Raw genomic sequence first — 21,711 nt, 5'->3', positions numbered from 1 at the left:
AGCAAGCTTCTAGTGGCCTCAGAGTCGCAAGGAGACATTAAAGCAGAGCTCAATAATTCATTACTTACTAGATGTCTACAAGTTCACTACAAAGAATGTGCTAAGTACAGCCTGGTCTTACAGGGCTTGTGCTTTAATCAACTCTTTTTAAAAATAAACTTTATTTCTCTTTGAAATAAGAGACAAACATCTACTAAGGAAGGCAGGAATCTCCCTTGAAATGGCAGATGTAAACTCCCTCCCTCTGAATTATTAGAATTTTGAAATTAAGGGGATCTCAGGTAAAGATATGGGAATAGGAATAACAGTTCTTTACTAGCACGTGTAAATAAAAAAAAACCAAAAAAACACAACCAACCAACAAAAACTACAACTTAATAGGAAAATGAAAATAAAATGTAGTAGTACAAAAACACTGACAGAGTCAGAATACAACCCGACACCCTGTTGGTCAGAGTGTTGGTAACAGTCTGATTAAATGGTGGCTGGAGTGCTCGTGGGATGACAGATGTGGTTCTGTAGAAGCAATAATTCTGTAGAAGGGTGCAGTTTTCCTCTGAAGGTGCAGTGGTGGTATAGATGGGCCTGGTCTTCTCTGGAATCCAGTGTAAAAAGGCTCCTTTGGTGTTCCACATCTCAGATTTTTTATCTAGGTAGGAAATGCTTGGCTCCTCCCCCTGGCTGGAGCATCTCCCAATGGGTTAATGTAATTTTATCAGTCATGCACTGGGACTGAATGGCCCATTAACAGAAGATATCTCCCTGGAGGAAGGATGGGTTGTGGAAGAGATAAAGAACATTGCCCCACCTGATTTCAACAGATGGTGATAGAATACACACTGCTGGTTTCATCCTACATTGCAGCCCGAGACATCTTCTCAGGTTGACTGTTTACACTGCTTGCAAATATCATATCCTTTATAGCAGGACGTGTATATATATTTTAAAAGACAAAAAATTAAACTGCTATACATTCTATTAACTTGTACAACTTGTATAATGCTTTAATCCCTTAAAATACACAGGATTAGACACTTAGTGGCCTAAGAGCTGCAAGAGCCAAAGCTTTAATTAAGTGGATCTATCATCAGTTTTCTAATGCCCATGTGTAAAATCACACGGATGTTAAAGAGCTGCTTTCACAGCACAGATTTAGGCTGCAGTGTCAGCTGTGGCCCTCACGTTTTTCAGATGAGGTCCACATTAAAAGACTGGAAGACCAAAAAAGATTCCCAATCTTTATTGTCACACTTGGAAGCAGCACAAGTTATTAAACTTGACAACATCCTGGAAATAGAGCTGTTTGCCAAATCCCAGTTTTCTGGCAGATACCTTACATGGCTTCCCTGTAGAATCTGTGTGGGACACAGAGGTTTCTGTGCTTTATTAAATCAGCACCAACATATCCAAAGGAGGGTCTGAAATACAGCATTCCCCTGTTCTGCTACCCACCTGCAAACCCTTGTACTGCAATGAAGAAAGCAAAAACAACATTTTGCCCCACTTGTCCCTCATCACCATTTCTATAACTATTGAACAACCTTCTTCCAACTTCTCAACACATGCTCTATGGAGGAATTGTGCCCACTAAAGTGAGGACATGGGGTCTGGGCTGCAAATAATCTTTTAAAGAGGAAAATACAGGGCAAGGCAATGCACCAGCAATATCTTTAAGGAAGCTTTCCCCTTAAAGCCAAAGGATTGCTGCTACCTTCTGTGAGCTCCTCTCCACAGCTTCTCTGGGATCTGTGTGGGCATTGTCACATTTTGTCTGTCAAGTGTTTGGGACACAAAAGCCAAATACGACACATTACATGGCACAGAGAACTTTGGCATCATTTTTACCTCTTAATCAGGTCCAACCTGTGTAAAATAAAAGTAATTTCTTTAACAAAGGTGGCATCTGCCTTACCATCCCAAGATGTGCTGCAGAGACACAGGGTGTGTGGGAAACATGGCAGGGACAAACAGCTAAGAGTATTAACAAAGATGTAAAACGTTAACAACAAATAGTCAACAAAAACATCAACAATTATGGTCAACTGGATAGACACACATCAGCACAAACATCAACAACAACTGGTAGACAAGCTGTAGGGAAAAACTTGCATCTGGGAATTTTGTTCTTCATAGGGAGGAAATTGTGAAAGGGAGAAACTGTGAGGGGGAACTGTGAGGGGGAAAACATGAGGGAGAACTGTGAGCTGGAACTGTGAGGGGAGAGCCATGAGGGGAGAGCCATGAGGGGAGAGACATGAGGGGAGAGACATGAGGGGAGAGACATGAGGGGAGAGACGTGAGGGGAGAGACATGAGGGGAGAGCCATGAGGGGAGAGACGTGAGGGGAGAGATGTGAGGGGAGAGACGTGAGGGGAGAGACATGAGGGGAGAGACGTGAGGGGAGAGATATGAGGGGAGAGCCACGAGGGGAGAGATGTGAGGGGAGAGACATGAGGGGAGAGACATGAGGGGAGAGCCACGAGGGGAGAGATGTGAGGGGAGAGACGTGAGGGGAGAACCATGAGCGGAGAACCATGACGAGAGAGACGTGAGGGGAGAGCCATGAGGGGAGAGACGTGAGGGGAGAGATGTGAGGGGAGAGACGTGAGGGGAGAGACATGAGGGGAGAGACGTGAGGGGAGAGATATGAGGGGAGAGCCACGAGGGGAGAGATGTGAGGGGAGAGACATGAGGGGAGAGACATGAGGGGAGAGCCACGAGGGGAGAGATGTGAGGGGAGAGACGTGAGGGGAGAACCATGAGCGGAGAACCATGACGAGAGAGACGTGAGGGGAGAGCCATGAGGGGAGAGCCACCACCCTGTGCCATGCCACCACCCTGAGGGCCCTTGCCAAGGTGCCACTGTAGGCAACACAAATCCAGGTGAAATCTCCAGGTTTCTGAGCTGCCCCACTGATCAACTCCTCCTCAACTCCCTCCTGGTTTGAAGAAATTGCACTGACACCGAGACTGTGTCATCAGGGTTTTTTTCTTGCATTTGACAGACACAATCATTGCCTGTAGTGCCAAAGTGTCCACGGAATTCATCTGAGCCCAAACTGAAATGAGTCACCACAGTGCGCCAAGATGAGTCCAACAACCTTTTTTTATTAAACAATTATAGCAAACATTGTCCAATACATAGAAAGAAAGCATGTAATAACAATGAACATGGAAATTTTACTTTTTGACATGAGTATATTTCCTACTTAAGGACTTACAGTGGAAATTAGCTACTTGAGTCTACAGTGACTGTAGTGTAAGGAACAGAAATTTTGAAAAATATTACAGCATTGATTTGGGTGAGAAATGTCCAGCTCCACTGTCAGCCAAAGACGCTCTTGGCTGGCTCATCCTTCGGCTTCTCAAAGACTGTTTCACCCCCTGTCCGAGCCCGGCTGAATACAGAAGGTGCTGCGGAGCCCATTTGTTCTTGGAGAAGAAAACCAGGAGAGACAGTCAGTGAAATATCACCCAGAACTAGTCAGTAAAACTAATGCTGCTGAAATACATATATACACATTTGATAAATACTTCACTTGTCTATCAGATGAACAGCAGGTTGCTGTTCCAGAGGTGACCCTTTCACTTGGAAAGGGCAATTAAGTCAATGTTTTACTTTGCTTAATTGCTTCCAATCAAGGGGACTTACCACACTGCCTCATCACTTGGTAGGTTTTGGATTTAATTTCCTGGTTTTTGGTAAGGTTTCCTCTGGCTCCTTTAAGGTCTTCTTCCTTCACTGGAGGACGCTTCTTTTTCACAGGGGCTGGCTAAGAAACAGACCCACACATCAATATTTTGTGTTCAAAGCACAGGGCACAAAGATGCCTCCACCCAAAGGCTAAAACATACAGAGTTGCTAACACAATATTTCATCTATTTCAGTTTGAAGATTACATACTCAGCTACTTCAGATCTTCCCAAAATCACAATTTCACTGCCCTTCCCAGAATCCTTTGTTTTATGCTAAAACGGCTCATCCTTTTCTTTTTTTACCCTTTAAAGTTTTGTGTCTGTTTTGCCCTCCTCCTCCTAATCTGTATTCCATAGCAGAAAATGAGTAAATAATTTATAGTGGGTACACCAGTGTTTGGCCAGCACTAAACTCTCTACACTGTCCAGCCCTGTCTGCTTATTTTGTAAGTACTGCTTTATTACTTCATTGGGCTTGTGCCTCAGTCTACTCACTACTTCTTTGGGAAACTGGTCAGAGAGATTCCACATCTGGACTTGCCTTAAGTTGAAATAAACACTTGACCCATAGTTAATAATCTTAAATTTAAGAAACAAAAGCATCTGAGGACTCAACAGGGCTCCCAACTGAACATATCTGAAGCCCTTGACTTGGAACCCAAAGAAGGAGAAGGAAACCTAATACAGAAACAGATGCATCATCAGGTGGTGCACTGCAACAGCCAAGTACTAATCTGTTCACAGTTTATCCCACTACAAGGAAATAGGGATAACATTGCTTCATATCAGCCTACCCAGATCTTTAAATTAGCACTCCACAGTCAGACAAAACCTCACTCTGCAGCAGCCAGCACCATAAGCATTGCCCTGTCAGTTTATTATTTCATGGGCAGATTTTCAGTGTCCCACCAGGTAGCCCTCAGGGGCACAGGGATATGATTAAGAGGAACAGAACACCCCTGTACTCCAACTCTAATAGATTTACACACTGAAAGATCAGTAAGAAACTCCTCTGACCATTGCTACATACACAGGGCTTCTGATATGTGGGTTCTGGCAGTGGTGGAGCCCACTCAGGCATTTCCAGGCACTGCCTGTGAGGCTAAAAACACATGTGGAGCTTGCAGAGACAGAGCCTGCATGGACGGTGGGCTGGCTCCACTGGAGCCTTCAGCATGTTTTCTGCCTGCTGCAAATTCCTGGGAACACTCAGAATAGCTCACTGCCAATCCCACTTGCATGTGTTGTGGAAAACAAAACATTTACGAGATCTCGGGGGAAAACACCGATGAGTAACCAAAGCACGCGAGGGGAAAGGATGGCAGCAAACCCTTCAAAACAGTTCATGCATGGCTGTCCAGCTGCTGAACCAAATATCCCCACAGCCAGGGAGTCACCTGTCCTGAAATGACAACTGGCATGTGATGGGAACAGTCCCTCATGCCCATGGCACCATCCACAGGCAACCAACCCAGGAAGGGAAAAAGCCCTTTGCTTTATTTAGAGAAATGTGAAATCTGCAAAGCTCCTTCATCCATTATTGGCAACAGACAGGAACTGTGAGGCTTCTTCCCACCAGGACAAGGGAATTCCTGGGGACAGGGTAAGGAAAGGTGGCACAGAGATACAGCACAGGCTGAGCAGAGCTCTTGAATGTCTCCCAGTTATTTAAAAATAAACCATCTCATTCTTTGATCACAGAGGATTTTCCAGCAGGACAGTTGCTGTGGATTAGTTGGCCCCAGCTGAAGAGCAGAGCTGGTGCACAGAGAGGTTGCGGTGAGCCCTGGCCAGCAGCTGCCACTGTCACAGCCCCACCACTGCTAATTGCTGCCAGGATTTGTGAGCTGGGTTTGCCAGGAGCCATTCCTAGCTGGCACAGGCATGCAGCCTGTGCTTTATCTCCTCCTGTCACAAGCCAAAAAATGCTACTTTACAAGATCTACAACTGGGTTTTTAGTCCCATTTTCTCTGGAGTCAAGAAAATCAGCTGAACTGAATTACTCTCTGTGGCTGAAGAACTGTGCTCTCCCACTCTCCATCCCACCAATCCTGTAAAACTCTCAGACTGAGGAGAGCCAGGCACATGCAGCTTGTGTTACAAATTTAACATTTACCTGAAACCTCACCATTTCTGAGGTCATTTCAAGAGCACTTTGAAACACTGATTATTGGGGAATGCATTCAAGACAAACCATTAGCTGTAAAATGATTATGAGTGTTCATTTTATAGAAAATTTCAGTCTCAAATATCTTATCCTAACAGTTATAATTTTCAGTCACACTCTTTTCTCCTGCATGTTAGTACACTAAGCTTTACACAGAGACATGTCAGCATAGCCACCGCTTTTCAAAACAGAATTTCAGAATCACTGTCTGAGAAAGTGTATTGGAAAGCAGGGATTCCTCCTTCTGTGAAACATCACAAAGCAGAGCAGAAGAAAGGATTTTTCTCTTTCTTCACAAATAAAAATTTTTAAGGTAAACCAGAGCATTTTAAAGCTAAATGAATTAACCATGTAGAGAGCAGCTGCTTTCCTACTTCACCAAATAACCCATCCTAAGAATGCACTTGTCAAAATATTTTAATCACACGAGTCACAGAGCAGAAAAACTGAATTCCCTGGTTAACCAGAGGAACTCGCTAACCGGCTTTTCTAAGCAAAGCATCCAAACCAGGCGCTCTCCGAGGGCAGGCAGCGCACAGATGTCCCCGTACCTGTGACATAACTGCGGTGCTCCCTCGCTGAAATCCCTCCCAGGTCGTCCCCGACTTTGATTAAATCCAGCCCGTGAGCGCCTGTTGTTTTCCCGGGCTTATATAGAGCATCCGAGTGAAGTCACGGGCTGGGTCGTGTTCCGGGCAGCGCGGGATGATTCAGGCTGAGCGGGCTGCTGTTGCCGGAGTTATTCCTGGCCATGACTCGGGCCGGGCTGACGGGGGCCGGCAGCTGCGGCAGGGCGCGGGGAAGCGGCTCCCTGCTGGGACGCTGCCCGGGGAGCCCGCCGGGGCTCTGTTTATAGCTTTAAAAGACAAAATGGTGTTATGGACACAAAATTGACTCCGAGCCCTCTCGGGGGAAAAAAAAGAGTGGGCATTGCTTTTCCAGCATAACAAAATATGTGCTCTCTAAAGATGAGATAAACCTAATGTCCAAAGCATTATTGTGCCCTGAATCACTTTTACACAGAGATCTTGAACAGGAAAGTATCGGGACTCTTTTAGAGAGTTAATAAAGTAGGTCATGGTTTTACCCTAACAGCACTATCTCTGATCATGTTCCAGCGCTGGCTCTTACACAACTGAGAGAGCAAAATCACTTTCTACTTCCAGCACTATGAGCAAGTTTAACCATTTCAGCCACGTCTGTACAGAACAGTTTACTCAGACATGGATAAACACAGTGTTCCCCACTGCACTTGCCAGCATCAGTAAAACCTTCCCCAGAACTTTTACTACTTGTTCTCTAAACAACTTTTTAATTAAGTAAAACCCTGCCATCTCTGAGCATGAATTCTATTTTTCATTACTGGGAGAGGTTTGACTGGGAGATTGTTTCCCTTTTGTTTTTTTTACATTAAATCTTCACATCATGAAAAAAAAATCAGCTTCTGTGACTGCACTCAACACCTACAAAGAACCAAGACTCCAGACAGGCTGGTTAATGTGAGAAGGACAGGAATGGCAGATCTCCAAACACCTTCCACTAGAGATCAACTGTTGTAGTGGTAGAAATCTGCTGTGGCCTCTCCTCAGGCTCTGCCAGTGCTTTTAGGGTACAGAGAAGGACAAGAGGTCACAAAAAATTTGTTTTGAGGGATCTGTCAGCAGCAAACTACGCCCCAGGCCTCCCAGTGCCCAAACTGCCTTTAAGCTGAAATCTTTCCAGGCCCGAGATCTTCTCCTTTATTGGGGGAATTCTTTGTAGGCTAAGAAACACTTTGGATGTTACGTCCTTAGCTATTCCTTAGGCTGATTTTCTATTTTAAACCCATTGCCCTTAGTAGGCCAACAAAACAGAAGAATAAAACACTGACTTCTGAATAAAGAGATTTTTTTTTTCTATTGTACAAAGTAACAGTTCTCTAAGATGTTTTTCCACAGTCCCACAAGCATTGCTATCCTGACTATCTATTATGACAGGAAAATAACATTCTGTGTGTTTAAGGCAAATATTTAGAATTCAAGACACTGAACTATTATTTTCCCTTCAGCTTTCCAAATTGTTTCAGTTAATTGGTACTCCATATTCCTCACTCAAAAGCAACAGACTTGTGCTTTCACAGCAATTTAATCTATACAAACAAAATCAAACCACTCAAACCTTGCTTGCCATTTGGGGCAGGTAGCACATCCTGAGGTTTCTAGAACATCCCCACAGCCTAGGGAGTTCTGTTCTCTTCAATTACATTTCCTAACAAGCATTACACAAGGGGCACAATAATATTCCTGCAGAGATTATGGGCTATTTTTCCTCACAAAGAACCCATCCTGAATCTACAGTTACTTATATTTTAGAGTAGAAATCCTGTTCACCTGGTTGAGGTCCTTGAAATTTGTTAAATGGGACATGAATGACAATGGAATAAGATGGCTCATTTATCCAACAGTGGCTATTAAAAATATAAATTTTAATCTTCCACTGCAGTAGGAATTGCGGAAAACTCCTTTGGTGGAGGAATGGTTCCAACTAAAATATAGCAATGACCACAGAGAATTGAGTGAATGTACTCATGGCTGACACTGTGGTCTCCAAACCTCAGGGAAGATTTGGCTTCCCCTCCAGGAAAGTGCTAACAACCTCTCAGGGGACTGACACTTGGTAGAGTGAAGATTATACTCTGAATTCCCTGTAAGGTGCAGTGGGTATGGGGCTACTTGGATGTGGTAGGTGGAAAGTATGAAAATAATAGGGAAATGTTACAGAGGAGTTACAGAGGCAGGATTGGGTCCATCCTGTGCAGCTCCAATCCTGAAAAAACCTTTCCCAGGGAATGAATCTGAGAGGAGCCAGCAAGGATTCTTAAACTTGTAAACAAAATTTGCAACTTAAGAACAGTGACTTTTCCTGATCAAAGGGGCCTTTCCACTAAGGCAAAATGAATTCACTGAAGTTAAAATCAACACAATAGTGCATGCAATTAGAGCTGAAGTTAAACTCAAACAGAACTTGCTTCCCACAAGAGCACACCATAAACACTGAAACACAGGCACTTTGAAACAGAACAAGTATAAAACAAGTGTACAAATCTGTAATAAGTCAAAACTTTATTGTAAACCATTATACAATGTAATTACATCAGATACCCTTAAAAGTTTAAGGTAACACCACTGATTAAACAATATGGTCCAAACAGAGGGCAGCAGAATACAGCTGTTGGTTTTGCTCACATTGGCTATACTCTGAATTTACTTACAAACAAACCCCACATTCAGTTGGAGACGGATACCTACACAAGACGAAAACATCTACAAAAGAGTCCCTTTTTTAAAGATACTGCAGTTTTACTTTGTAAAACCATAGTAGTCATTTTCAGTAATTGAACTGGAAACTTCACCTAAAAAAGTTTGCACGCCTATGCTGTAGATGTACTCTGACTTGGTGTGGCTGAATTTATTTGCTTTCACTACTGGTTTCTCCTGTAAAAAGCACAGCAAAGTTGCAAACACTAGTTAGTCAAGCACAGTGGCAGAGATTCCTTGTGATGCTCAGCTCTGAGCAGAGCAGGAGAGCCCAGTCCCCCCACCCAGGCTCGGCAGGGATCGGAGCAGACACCTGCCCGAGGGGATCACTTTGCATTGCTCTAATTTGCAACTCAGTTTCTGAGTTTTCCCTGAAGAAAAGCTATAGTACAGTTTAGTTAGCAACATTAACAGACAGCATTCATCTACTTAAAGTAAGACAAGGGGACCTGAACATATTGAAGCCAGAACTTGGAAACCACATATTAGACAACACCAGTGTTTTAAGTTTATGCAGATGTGTCACAGGTCAGATACTAGGAACAGTTAATGCATTGACCACTCGTGGTAAATTCCATCTCCACCAATATTTCTGTGTCTGTTCTCTAAGTTATAATCCCTTTCTCTTACTTTGGCATTCACTACATAGCTTATTTTCATTAAATAAATCCTACTTTCTAAGCACAGCCTGAATTAGACCTTTGCTATGAGTTGTCCTGAAGCACATTTGCCAGGCAGAAATCTAAGTGACAACTGCAGGGTAATGCAAACGTGATGTTGCAGTATCACTACTGGATCAACTCTTTATCAAAAAGTCCATTTCAGGCCAATACATTTTAACAAGTGGTAAGACATAGTGAAGCACTAAGCACTCACTCCCTTCTCACACATGCAAGCCTGTCAGACAAAAGAACTTATCCTACTCATAATTATTGCAAGAATTCCAATTTTTATCTTACAGAGAGGAAAACTGCCAGTTTTACATTTTCCATCTCTTTCACAATGACAGCAAAGAATGTATAGAAAAAACAGCCAAATTTTGTTATTTAGCTAAAATTCTGAATCAAATTATTGATTTAGTAGAGAATGTAATTTTTTCCCCTCTGAAGGTTGCTCCTCCTATTACTATTGTGGTATTCAAAATACTTCTGTGTCTTTGGATCATAGTGCTTTACTACATCATCTTACTAGACATATCCAGATCTCACATCAAGTGACATTTAAGCACTTAAGACATGAAAAATTAGGCATTCAGAGCCTTTGCTATAACCAACAAGAAACTGCTCTGTAGCACTTTATACTGTTTTGTACTTGGTCAATAAGCTTGAGGTCTGCTCAAAACAAATATTTTTACATGATTAAGGCCATAATTTTATACTGACACTTCACAGACTAAACATGAAACTAGAATAATTTTGATAATTGAAGTAACTGGAGGAAGGAAAAGGAAGATAAGATGCAAGCCTGAACAGTTAAATTTGTGTGCGCTGCTCAGTTACCTCAGCTGGCAAGGACAGCCCATGGCCCTGCACTGGGACACAGCACATGGTCACTGTCTGAAATAGAACAAATCCTATGCTAAAAGAAATAAATGCTGATGATTGTGACAAGAGCCACAAGCCTAGCTCTCAAATCCCTTTGGGAAAGTGAGCTGTAGGAGAATATTCTGTTGATGAATTCCTTGAAGTACTGTGCTTTTGGAGATCTGCACCCACCCAGTGGTCAACAGTCAAGAGAAGATGTGAGTCACTCAATCAATAAAAAAACCCCAAACCCCCTAAACCAGAGGCAACACTGATTAGGGACATTTCCCCATCCCCCATGTCAAAACAGCTCAGGTAAGCTTCCACTCTCATTAGTTCTAGATTTAGTCTAAAGGAGACACTGGTACTGTAACTTTTTGCAGTTCTTACATTTCAGTGCACAGTAACAAAGGTCAGTGGCTCAACTAAAACCTCAGGTTTGGTAAATGTCCCTTTGAGCTGGCTGGACACCCTGAGGTGCCAGGGCATCATGCCTCTTTGGGAGCCCCTGGGAAAAGGGATGCTGGAATAGTAAGGAGCGCACAGTTCAGTATTTACTAAGGCCCAGTTAAGTGGTCTGGATAATAAATCACATTAAGACCTAGTAAATCTATAAAAAAATGTAAAAAATCTTAAAAAGTTCTGAGCAGTTTTCCAATGAAACTGGTTTAAGGCTTGGAATTTTTCTGGTGTCCAGATACTATAACAGATTTGCATTTAAGGTCTGTTGTCACCTCTTTGACACATTGCCTTGTCCTGCACAAGGTTTAGCTAAGCAAGGAAAGCTGTCAGAAAGAATCTTTTAGAAAATACACAAAGCAAAAGGATGCCACTGAAAACATGTCTGCTAGGTTTCAGATCACCACGTGCTCTCAATTATCAGAAGAGACACTGAAGATCCCAAAAATGCTGTGGTAACAACTGCACTGTACCCCTTGGGGTTGTTCTTTTACTACTGAAGGATAATGAGACTTTATGGAAATTAAATAGGAGAAATTTTGTTGTTGCTGTTAAGCACATTAAGTAAAAGACTGCTTTTCCAACAAAAATCAAGGGACAGAATTGTATTTGCAATACTGTAGCACAACTGCTTTAATCAGATCACAGTCCTGTACCGCAGGCCCTAAAATAGGAAAAGGATCAGAAATGTTCCATCTCTTTTGGGTCATTTGAGAGGTATGCACAAGAGACTTGCAGAAACAGAAATAATTAGAGTCATCCATAGATACTCATTTCACAAATAACTTATCACAATGGATTTTTGTTATAGACTAAAGTGCACCTTTGTCAAATATGCAAACGCCACCTCCTACTGAAAAAGGTATTTTCAAATTATGTGGTCAAAAACACACATAGGACTGCATTTTTTAGTGATATTTGGTGACTTCAGCAGTGACAGAGAGCTTTTCCCTTTGCAATCCCTTTGTCTTAAATCAGGAGACAAGGATAAATAAGATTTTCACTACAAATCTTTTGACCTGTTCTGCACAAAAAAGGGAACTGTACCCCTTTCTCTGATAAAGAGAATCTTTAAATACAACTGTATGAAAATATAACTTAAATATAAAATAGTCAGATAGATTTGAGAAGACTTGGAAAAAAATCTTTGTTCCACCTATTAGTTCCATAGGTACCCGGTAGCAAGTAAACATTTGTACTTAAAAAAATAATGTTAAGTTACAGCTTGTAACCATAAACTATTCTGCTTTAGGAATTATGCTGCAAAAGCCAGTTTTAGTAATAAAACACACTCCTTTAGCTTAGTCAACTCTGATGCCTTTTAGAGAACTCTTTATACTGTCCCATCAGTAACTGAAAGTGAAAGATTCTGTGTCTGTTCTCTCTGATCTTCTGACACCTCCCACACGAATCCTTAGTGACTCATCCATTTTCCACACATGATGAGGAGACATTCTTGCATAATTGGTCAGTGTGTTTGTAGTGCAACTGAACTGGAAGCCTTCCAGGTGCCTTGCCTTCCGTTGGTAGACCTTGCTTCTAAGTCAGTTTGTATGAAAAGGGAGATGCAATTGCAACATTAAACCCCACTGACAGAAGTTTTTGCCATGAAACCTGCAAGTGCACAGGCCAAGGAATGTGTCATACGGGCAGACCAAAGCGATGCTTCTTCTTCTTGATGGGCTTTAGGTTGGTCAGTCTGCGCAGGTCCTCCTCAGTGTCTGACTCCTCCATCTCATCATCTGCTGAAATGAGGATCTACAAACAAATTACAGCTTCTCAGAACATGGAGCACTCACACTCCTTCTCCTTCCTACTTTTAAACTTCTACTTTTTTTATGCTTGCAAAGCATCTTGTTATTTGCTCAGGAAAGAGCTTACAGAACACATTTAGGATTTACTGCCACACTATCAATCATTGCACATCCTATGGGAAACCTCCAGGAAGTTTTGAAGAAGGATGGGTGCATATTAATTTCACTACAGCCACTGACTCTGAAACCAAAGAGTGAGGCCAGAACAGCAGAGGAAGCTGGAGAGAATATTTAAGGTCTTGATCCACATTGGTAACAAGGCAGTCACATTACCTGGCAAACCCCATATAAATCCCACTGTTTATCACACAGAAAAGTTACATTAACTTACTAAAGCTAAACCTTCAAAGAAACCAACCATCTTTCAATGAACTAAAACCTGCTCACTTAATGTAATTTAGAATAATGGTTTGCTAAGGCAACTATGTAAATAATTCTCAAAAATCAGGTCAGTTGCCTCCACCAGCTTCCTCTCATTTTAAGCTATTAACCTCTCTTTGAATTAGAATTGTCTATTAGTTTTGTATTCCCTGTGAGATTTTTTTTCACTTGCAGCACAGCCCACCTGCAGTATTTACATATTATTGTGTCTTCCCACACACCTGGAAGGAAATTACCTGCCAGAGTGGTACAACTGAGACTTCTTAACTGATCCTCCACTGCCAATACTGGGAGCTACTGCTAGAGGGATATGCTCAGAAAATCAAACCTAAGTTGACAGTGCTACAATGAAATCAATATCAGGTGGGATGAACTGGATTGATATTGCATTAATTGTAATAATTAACTCTACATACTTCTGACTCTGACTCCTCGTGTGATGCTGCTCTCCTGTATCGGACTTTACTTCCATTTCTTGAATCTTGTCCTGCTTCCTTTTCTTCAAGTTTAGCTTTTGTCTTCCCTTTCTTCATGAGGAAATTATCTACTACCCAGAACATTAACGCCTGTAATAAAGCAGGGGAGAGTGACAGTTCAGTTTTCTTCAGAGTAGAAGAGAGGTCCAAATACTGACCAAATGAACTTGACAATAATTCTGAACTGGCCAAAAGCTAAATCTTGTCTAGGCATGGTGTCACATATCTTATTACATCTTTCAGGAATGCTCTAGAACCCAGTAACTTTATCCCTTTGTGGAAGAGAAGCAAATAAGAAAAGTAGTGACTATTCACAGTGATCATATATTAACTTTTCATGCAGCAAGGCTTTACCAGCAGTTAGCACATGCAAGGACACACACTGTCTCTGGCTCTAATCCCTAAATCCCAGATTGCTGCAAGAGTGTACTTTGGGAAGGATGACTGCACACTTGCCCTTTTCCTCTGCTCCACCACAGGCCAGCTGCTATTAGCTATGGTCAGACACAGGATACTTCACAAGACGTCTGCCCTTACACCAACTGCTCCCTGCAGCAAATTTCACTGTAATTTTATAATCTCTATGTCAGTCAATCTGCTGAAGTCATCAGGCCAAAGGGGTCTATGAGGCATTTCTGCCCCTCTCCTGAACCTGGTTCCTTAGCTCCCTGTGGATTTCAGCTTTGTAAAATACATATCCAGACAATTTACCCATTCTTTAGAAGCCCTTTAATTAAGCACCAAGGTACACTGGTGCTTAATTTAAGGACTAATGTTAATTAATGAACACATGGCAGAAGGATATCCAAGTAAACATCTCATGAAGTGAGTTGCACTAACGTTAACAAAGAAGGGAACTATCAGCATGACGATTGCCAGCTCCAGCTGGGGGTTCTCTATTGGATTCAATAAAGCCACCTGTGAAAAGAAAAGGATCAAGTTCAGCTCACTGCAGTATGTGCACACATTGGCTTAGGCAGGACAATGTTCATGTACAAGCTAATGTGACAAAAATAACGCAGGTGAACCAAAAAAGGGCAGTTCTGAGAAAAGCCAAGTATTTAGGACAGCTCATAAATTACCACAGATAAGTAAGTGGGGCTGACAAGAAACTTATCGCTGTCATTTTTGTTTACAGAAGTCTGAGGAGCTGCCTTAGAATCATCTTGAACATTTTAGAGCTGCTCCCAAGGAACATGTTGTAGATTCCATCTTTAGGAAATTTAAACAGAGCAGAGTTTTATAAAATACACAGTAATGAGAAGATAGCTCCCAAAGTAGTCCAGAGCATACAATAGAGCCAACTGCTTTTAATGGGCAGTAACAGCACCACTTTGAAAACCTGGTTACACAGAGTCCATCAAAATAAAGATTAATGCAGTTAGTATCAGTGGATTCACTAATCCACCACAAATTTCTAAAAGCCTACAGTTAAAACCTATCAACAAGGTCAGGCAAAGAAAATTCTTTAAAATACTACAAGAATACAACAAAATAGCTGTAGGCAAGAATTAGAGTTAAGAAAAGAAAGAACCACTTAGTAGTTTCAAGGGTAATTTAGACAAGGAGACAGAATTAAATTTTGGATACTTCAGTTTACAAAAAACCCTCGAAATATGATATGATAGGATAGGATATGATATGATATTCCTAACAATGGATAAAGGTCTTATTAGGAGTATCCCAATTAAACTAAAAGAACATACCACTCCCACAGAGTTAATTGGCAATGAGTGTAGACAATCATGATGCTTGAGCCAAACCAATAAACACTGCTGGAAGTCTTTACAGCTTCCACCTAAAATTTACTTGTCTGTAAAATGCTGTAAAAACACAAACCTCTTTCCACTGAGGTATAAGCAGCACTATAATGATGATGGTTTTCTCAAATGTCATAATCATTATGTACAGAGCACATTGGCCCATCCAAGCACTGCACTGCAGGGGGTCACCTGCAAGAAAAAAGAAATACATGCAATACATGCATAAGTTTGATTTACTTCATAGTAAACATTTTTAAAAAGCAGTATTAGAAGAGGCAGCAGGGCAGCTAAATCCTCCAGAAGTGCCTTCTCCAATTCTTTCAGTGCTGCTCCTTCTCCTCCCTCTGCCTCATCCCAGTTTTCAAAAAGTATCAGAATCTGAATCTAACATTACTTTGTCCCATTTAGCAGTATCTATGATATGCTCACACTGTTTCATATAACCTGATGAAAGCAAGACAAACTTCCATTGTTTTTCTCCTCATATTGTTAATTTTTATCCTCTATCATGACATATTAAGTGTCTTAAAAAGGAAAATTTGAGGGAAACCTGGCTGGGGAAAATACATTTCCCTTCAGTCTAAGTAGAACTTAGATTTCCACCATTGTCCCTAGGCTTTCCTCTCTACAAAGTTTGTTACCACAAGTAACCAACTGAAGCAATAGGTAGAAGAGCTGCTATGAACAATTAAACTGAATAAAAAATTAGGATCATATTTTAGTTTCAGTGTGAAAGGGTTTGAAATTCTGCTGTACCTCGAGGGCAGAAAGAAGACCACAAATAATTGAACAGAAAAACTTATGCATATTATTAGAATCTTTGAAAGAAGGCAGAGAAGGAAAAAGAAGACAAAAAAATGGGACAAAAAGAGGACTGGTAAGCCTAATAAACTTTGCAGGTGAGCTTGAAGCTGCACTTCACTGTAAAACAAAAGTAAGCTCTAGAAGGGGGTGACAGATCTTTAGTCTTTGCAGCAGCCTCTGCAATCTCTTCAAAGGCAGCTCCAGACTCTTAGCCTGGGGATGAATAATGGGCAATGGAAAATCAGATGCCTTTATGTGTTTGTAATGCATAATGGACAGTTGCTGATTCCTTTTCTGGAACACTCCTGAAAGGCTTTCAGTATTAATACTTGGTAATAGTCTGAGACTTAGTGTTTGCTGCTGAAATGCTACACAGAGAGACTGATAAATCAGACTGGAGTCCAAAACAACAAATACTTCCTTAGCAGGATGAGTTTTATAATTACATACTGCAGTTACATCTTCTCTTGTAAAAACCCAGAGTTAGAAATATGAAAGGGAAAACATCAGTAAGTCAAAGGCAAGCAACTGTGATTCTTCTGAGGATACAAGGCCTGAATTAGGTTTGAGAATCAAATTTTACCAGTTATTTTCTGTACTCCACATTTTTATTAACATTCTCTAGTTTTTCTCACTAATTAGCAAATATTAAAAAACTTGTAGCTTTAGGTACAGCCTTAGTATTGAAACAAACAGTTTATCCTAATGTCTTTTCCAATCTTTATTTAATTCCTAAAAGCAAAGACAGTGAAAACCATTTTGCATATTTTGCAACTCTCAGGAGATTCTGTCCATCCAAAAACTAAAATTCTATTAAAAGTGTTGTGCACTCTCACCAATGAATGTTTTGTTCCACAATACTTTTGGAGGGAGTGGTGCTGGTTCCTTTGGGGATTTTTTTTGGTACATGACTGAAACTAGAACTTGTGTATACTAAATTCTACTTGAGGATTTTTGTGTGCCCTACTGCACCTAAAAAATTATCTCTCAGCTGTAATTACAAGCAGGGACAACAGGGATGCTGCCTGCTTTGAGCTTAGCAAGTCTTCTGACAGTGTCCCAGTGGTATCCTTGAAGAAAGGTGGGAAGATACAGACTGGGTAGGTGAAGATACAATTCTGATAGGAAGAAAAAAATCTTTCACAGTGAGAGTGGTTAAATCTATTGGAGTAGGTACTTCAGATAAAGGAGTTCTTAAATCTGAAACCATGGATAAATTAAAAACTGACTGGTCCATGCCCTGAGCAACCCACTTCAGCTTTGAAGTTAATCTGCTTTGAGCAAGACATTGGAATATATGACCTCTGGAGAACCTTTCCAACCAATCCTTTCTTCAATGGTTTTATGAGCCATGAAATTCAAGTTAATAACATCACCACACCCAGAAGGTGCTCCAAGGAATATCTGGACACTTGTACATTCAGAGATTATGTACACAAACCCAAATTAGAACTTTAAAGTTAATGCTGAAGCCATAAAGCTCTAATTTAATTTCTAAAGTATCTTACACTCATCTCTTGAATTCTGATTTTATATCTGTCATGTACAGAATAATCCAACAAGTTAATGGAAATCTTGCTACTGTAAGAAAAGCAAATAAAAAATAAAAATTAAAAAGTTGGAGTCCTCTGCAGTGACAAATGTAGCAGCATTTTTGGAAAATGCTGGGCAATGCCAAATTAGTCTATACTTGTATCTGTCACTGCCATCAGCTGCCTTGTAGAAGTATGTTTAGAGACAGTTCTTGAACCAAATACCTCTTATTCAACTACCACGCAATTTCCTTCTGTTCTTCAGATCCTGAAATTTTTTTCTTAAGAAAATGCCAACTACTCCAAAGAAATTTTAAATAAAGTTTTGAAGTCAGTGCTATCTACCCCACATGGCTATAAGTAAGTTGCTCTGCAAGTGGCAAATAAAGAGCTGGAGGAAAAAGATGCATCAAATACAATTTCTGAGCTCTGCCATGGAGAAGCAAAGCCAAGCAGAGGCCACAGCACAATTCAGTTGCCAGTGGAGTTTATAATCACCAGGAGGGATTTATCACCTGTTTCCTACTCACAGCAGCTAAAGCAGCTCAAGACAAGAAGGGAAGGAGAATGCAGGGAACATTCTTTTCAGTACAGGTCATGACTGCTTTTCTCCTCTTTACACACCCAAATATATTAACTGATTCTGCACTTCTATTAAAATTCAACTGCTGATGTAATGAATTTGAAAATACAAAACCATAGATATGAAGACAAATCCAATAAAATTAAAAATTCTGATGTAAAATAGTCCTCGAGGGAGCGTCATGGCCCTTTGTTCATAAATCAGGCTGCAGTGCTGTTTTGCTACAAACAGCCACCATTTATAAATGCTGGTATTTTGGTATCCATTCCTTCCTTGAGGCATTTATGCCTCAAAACCATCCTCCATATAAAGAAGAGGCTTTTAAAACCAGCAGGACACTGCTATTTTTGTGACAGCTTCAAGTAATAAATCACCAGGGATCAAGTAATAGAGCTAAGAAGGGAAATGAGCTCACTGTGAGAACTAACTTGAGACAAATGATTATTTAGGCTCTAGAAACAAACATCACTCAGTCACAAGAAGAGACTTGTCTGGGGGTGGAAGGAGGGCTCCTGTTTGTTTTCCCACACTTAAAAACAAACTGAAATCACACTGATCTCCAAGCTGAGGACATGACTTTACTACTCCGGATAAAATGCCCCAAGACTCTGATACTTTTCAGTGAGCCATGGGATGGACAGGAGATGTGTGGAGAAAAGAAGGTTCCAGGGTGAGCTTAGTGCAGCATTTCAGTACCTGAAGGGGCTCCAAGAGAGCTGCAGAGGGAAAGGCTGTGGAGGAAGAGGACAAGGGGAAAGGCTGACAGTGCCAGAGGGCAGGGTTAGATGGGATACTGGGAAGGAACTGTGCCCTGTGAAGGTGGTGAGGCCCTGGCACAGGGTGCCCAGAGAAGCTCTGGCTGCCCCATCCCAGAAGTGTCCAAGGCCAGGTTAGATGGGGCTTGGAGCAACCTGGGACAGTGGAAGGTCCCACAGCAGGATGTGGAATGAGATGAACTTTGAGTTCTCTTCCAAGCCAAACTGCTCTGTGATTCTATACTAAATATCCATATTTAACTTCAAAATCTCAAGTTATAAACACACTTGCAACCCCACAGAACTGCATTTTAGTCCCCTCTTCTATCCTGCTTAATTTATTTTAAAAAATCTTAGAAAAAATAAGTGTGTTCTTTGGGTCAAACTGAAAAATTGTAAATAAATTGGTTATAAGAGGGTTTTCAGGAACAACAGGGATACTTATCAGAAGATGACAGCAAATGGTGCAATGCAACTTGTCTTTTAGATGGGATTTCTTACAGAGGGCCTAACCTTACTGCACAGCCAAAACTAACAACTTTCCATCTGGTCTTTAATTCTCTTTATACCAGAAGCCTCTCCCACACGATTAATGGAAGCACAGATTTGCAATATGCTTTAAAATAGTCCCTATGGTAGCTTGATTAAAAACCTAACACACAGAGGGCAGGGCAGCACATTAATAAAGATGCAGAAAAGAAAGTTAGTGATTAATAAAAGGATCTGATACCAGAGAGAACAGCTAAGAGGGTTTATGTAATTTCATACATCATTTATACACACACACACACACACACACAGAGAACATTCAATAAAATGGTTCAGGTGTTTCAGATTTCCTAATTTAAAGTGCCAAAACTGGAGCAGACACAGGCCACTTCCACAACAGAACACAAGTTAATCTGTTGATTTTAAGAGCTTAATTACTGCAGTCAGAAATGCCTCCTAACTAAAATAAGCCAGGGTTCATTTTGAATGTCAGTAAGAAATAGAGAAATTTCAGGGGAGTGAATAAACTCTCCACATCTCCCCATCCACACAGATTCTTACTGTCAAAGGAACATTAAAATGGGAAAGGACAACAGATGACACACAAAAAAATTCAAAATGTTATTAGAAAGAAATAAAATCTAATATCTGACATGATTACAAATACCTACCTATAACTGTAAGAGATACAAATTTTTCTCTCTAAATGGAAACACAAGTTTTATATGGGCTGAAAGCTGCTCAAATATCTTTAAACAGCTTCAAGCCTAACCAACAATCAGAAATGGGGCTCTGGGCAAGAGGTCTCAGCTCTTTCCTTGCCCCTCTGCCTTCCCTGGGCATTGGTGCTTGCCTAATCCCTTAGAGACACAAGTCTTGGGACTAGTCTAGAGGAACTACTTACTTTTTTTACATCTAGTGAATTTTTGATGGTTTAGCTCTCTTGGTCAATTCCCTGAAGAGTCAGATATGTACCAGTCCAAGGAAAAGAGTGGAAATACTGGACTGTAGCATGTGGGATAAAAGCAGACAAACAGTGCTGTGGCAGTGCTGATTTAAAAAGCTTAAGTGGCCATAAACTGTACCCTAAAAGACACACATTAAATCTCTATAAATCTAACAGGTCCTAATGATATGGGCAGTTATTCCTCCTAAGTTTCTTGTCATCATCTCTAAACCTCTGGCATTAAAGCAAATAGCAATTAATGTTACTCTATTGCAAACTTAAGCTTTTAAAGTGCTTCAATTTCACAAGGCCTTTATTTATTCTTAGTTCTGTCAGTTATTTAGGATCATTAAAACCAAAGAAATCTATAAACCCAAAACCTCTACCAATAATAATTATGAAACTGCTGTGAAAGTTCTTTCTTTATTAGGCAAACATTTTTTACTTTCTTAAACTTCCTCCCCCTCCCAAATCACTGGGAGGTGGTTCTTCTCTCTGATGAAGAGCTACAGCTCCCCTATAAGGCAGCATCTCCTCCCATTCCTGTCTCAAGGGACTTCAAATGTGATTTTTAGCATATATACAAAACTTTCATTTTCAGTGATTTGAGAATAACACACTGAACAACATCAACACACTGTTGATGTTGAGTATTTGTGATACTCAGCTGCAGCTGCAAATCCTTAACTGCTGCAATGCAGTGGACTTCTGTGGAATGTAATGGAAGAAAAACTCTGCAACTTCACTTGAAAGTGATCTCACAGTCTGTCCCTCACACATTTTTCACCAACAGAACAGGCCTGACATGCACAAGCTCCAGTGATCATTACTTGTGTCTCTGTCTTCAGACAGTGGCACATGGTTCAGTGGAAGTTTGAATAGGAAATGACCTTCCAGCAAGCATTTTTTAGAAGTGTTTCAGAGTAAATTTATCATGCTGGTATTTTTTCCATGAGATTAGCCAATATCATAATTTGTTGAATCACTACTTAAAAAAAAATATATTCAAGCAGTTGTTCCAAAATC

General features: G+C 40.9%; 2 protein-coding genes across 2 annotated transcripts in view; both read right to left on the bottom strand.

The window, feature by feature from the left end:
* Positions 1-3,088: 3,088 nt before the first annotated feature.
* MUSTN1 (musculoskeletal, embryonic nuclear protein 1) lies at positions 3,089-6,544 on the bottom strand. Its single transcript, XM_079317331.1, has 3 exons — positions 6,416-6,544; positions 3,653-3,773; positions 3,089-3,432 (listed from the first exon to the last, which is right to left on the bottom strand). Exons 1-3 carry the CDS (start codon positions 6,422-6,424, stop codon positions 3,326-3,328), a joined length of 237 nt encoding a protein of 78 aa, XP_079173457.1. The 5' UTR covers positions 6,425-6,544; the 3' UTR covers positions 3,089-3,325.
* Positions 6,545-8,940: 2,396 nt separating this feature from the next.
* Positions 8,941-21,711, bottom strand: part of LOC306807598 (store-operated calcium entry regulator STIMATE-like) — a 36,882-nt gene continuing 24,111 nt past the window's right edge. Inside the window, 4 exon segments of the mRNA XM_079317324.1 lie at positions 8,941-12,900; positions 13,754-13,903; positions 14,654-14,731; positions 15,653-15,765. Coding sequence (XP_079173450.1) covers positions 12,784-12,900; positions 13,754-13,903; positions 14,654-14,731; positions 15,653-15,765 — 458 coding nt within the window. The 3' untranslated portion in view covers positions 8,941-12,783.

This window comes from Erithacus rubecula, assembly GCF_903797595.1.
Source record: "Erithacus rubecula genome assembly, chromosome: 13".
NCBI classification, from domain to species: domain Eukaryota; kingdom Metazoa; phylum Chordata; class Aves; order Passeriformes; family Muscicapidae; genus Erithacus; species Erithacus rubecula.
This window is presented reverse-complemented; position numbering and strand designations above follow the sequence as displayed.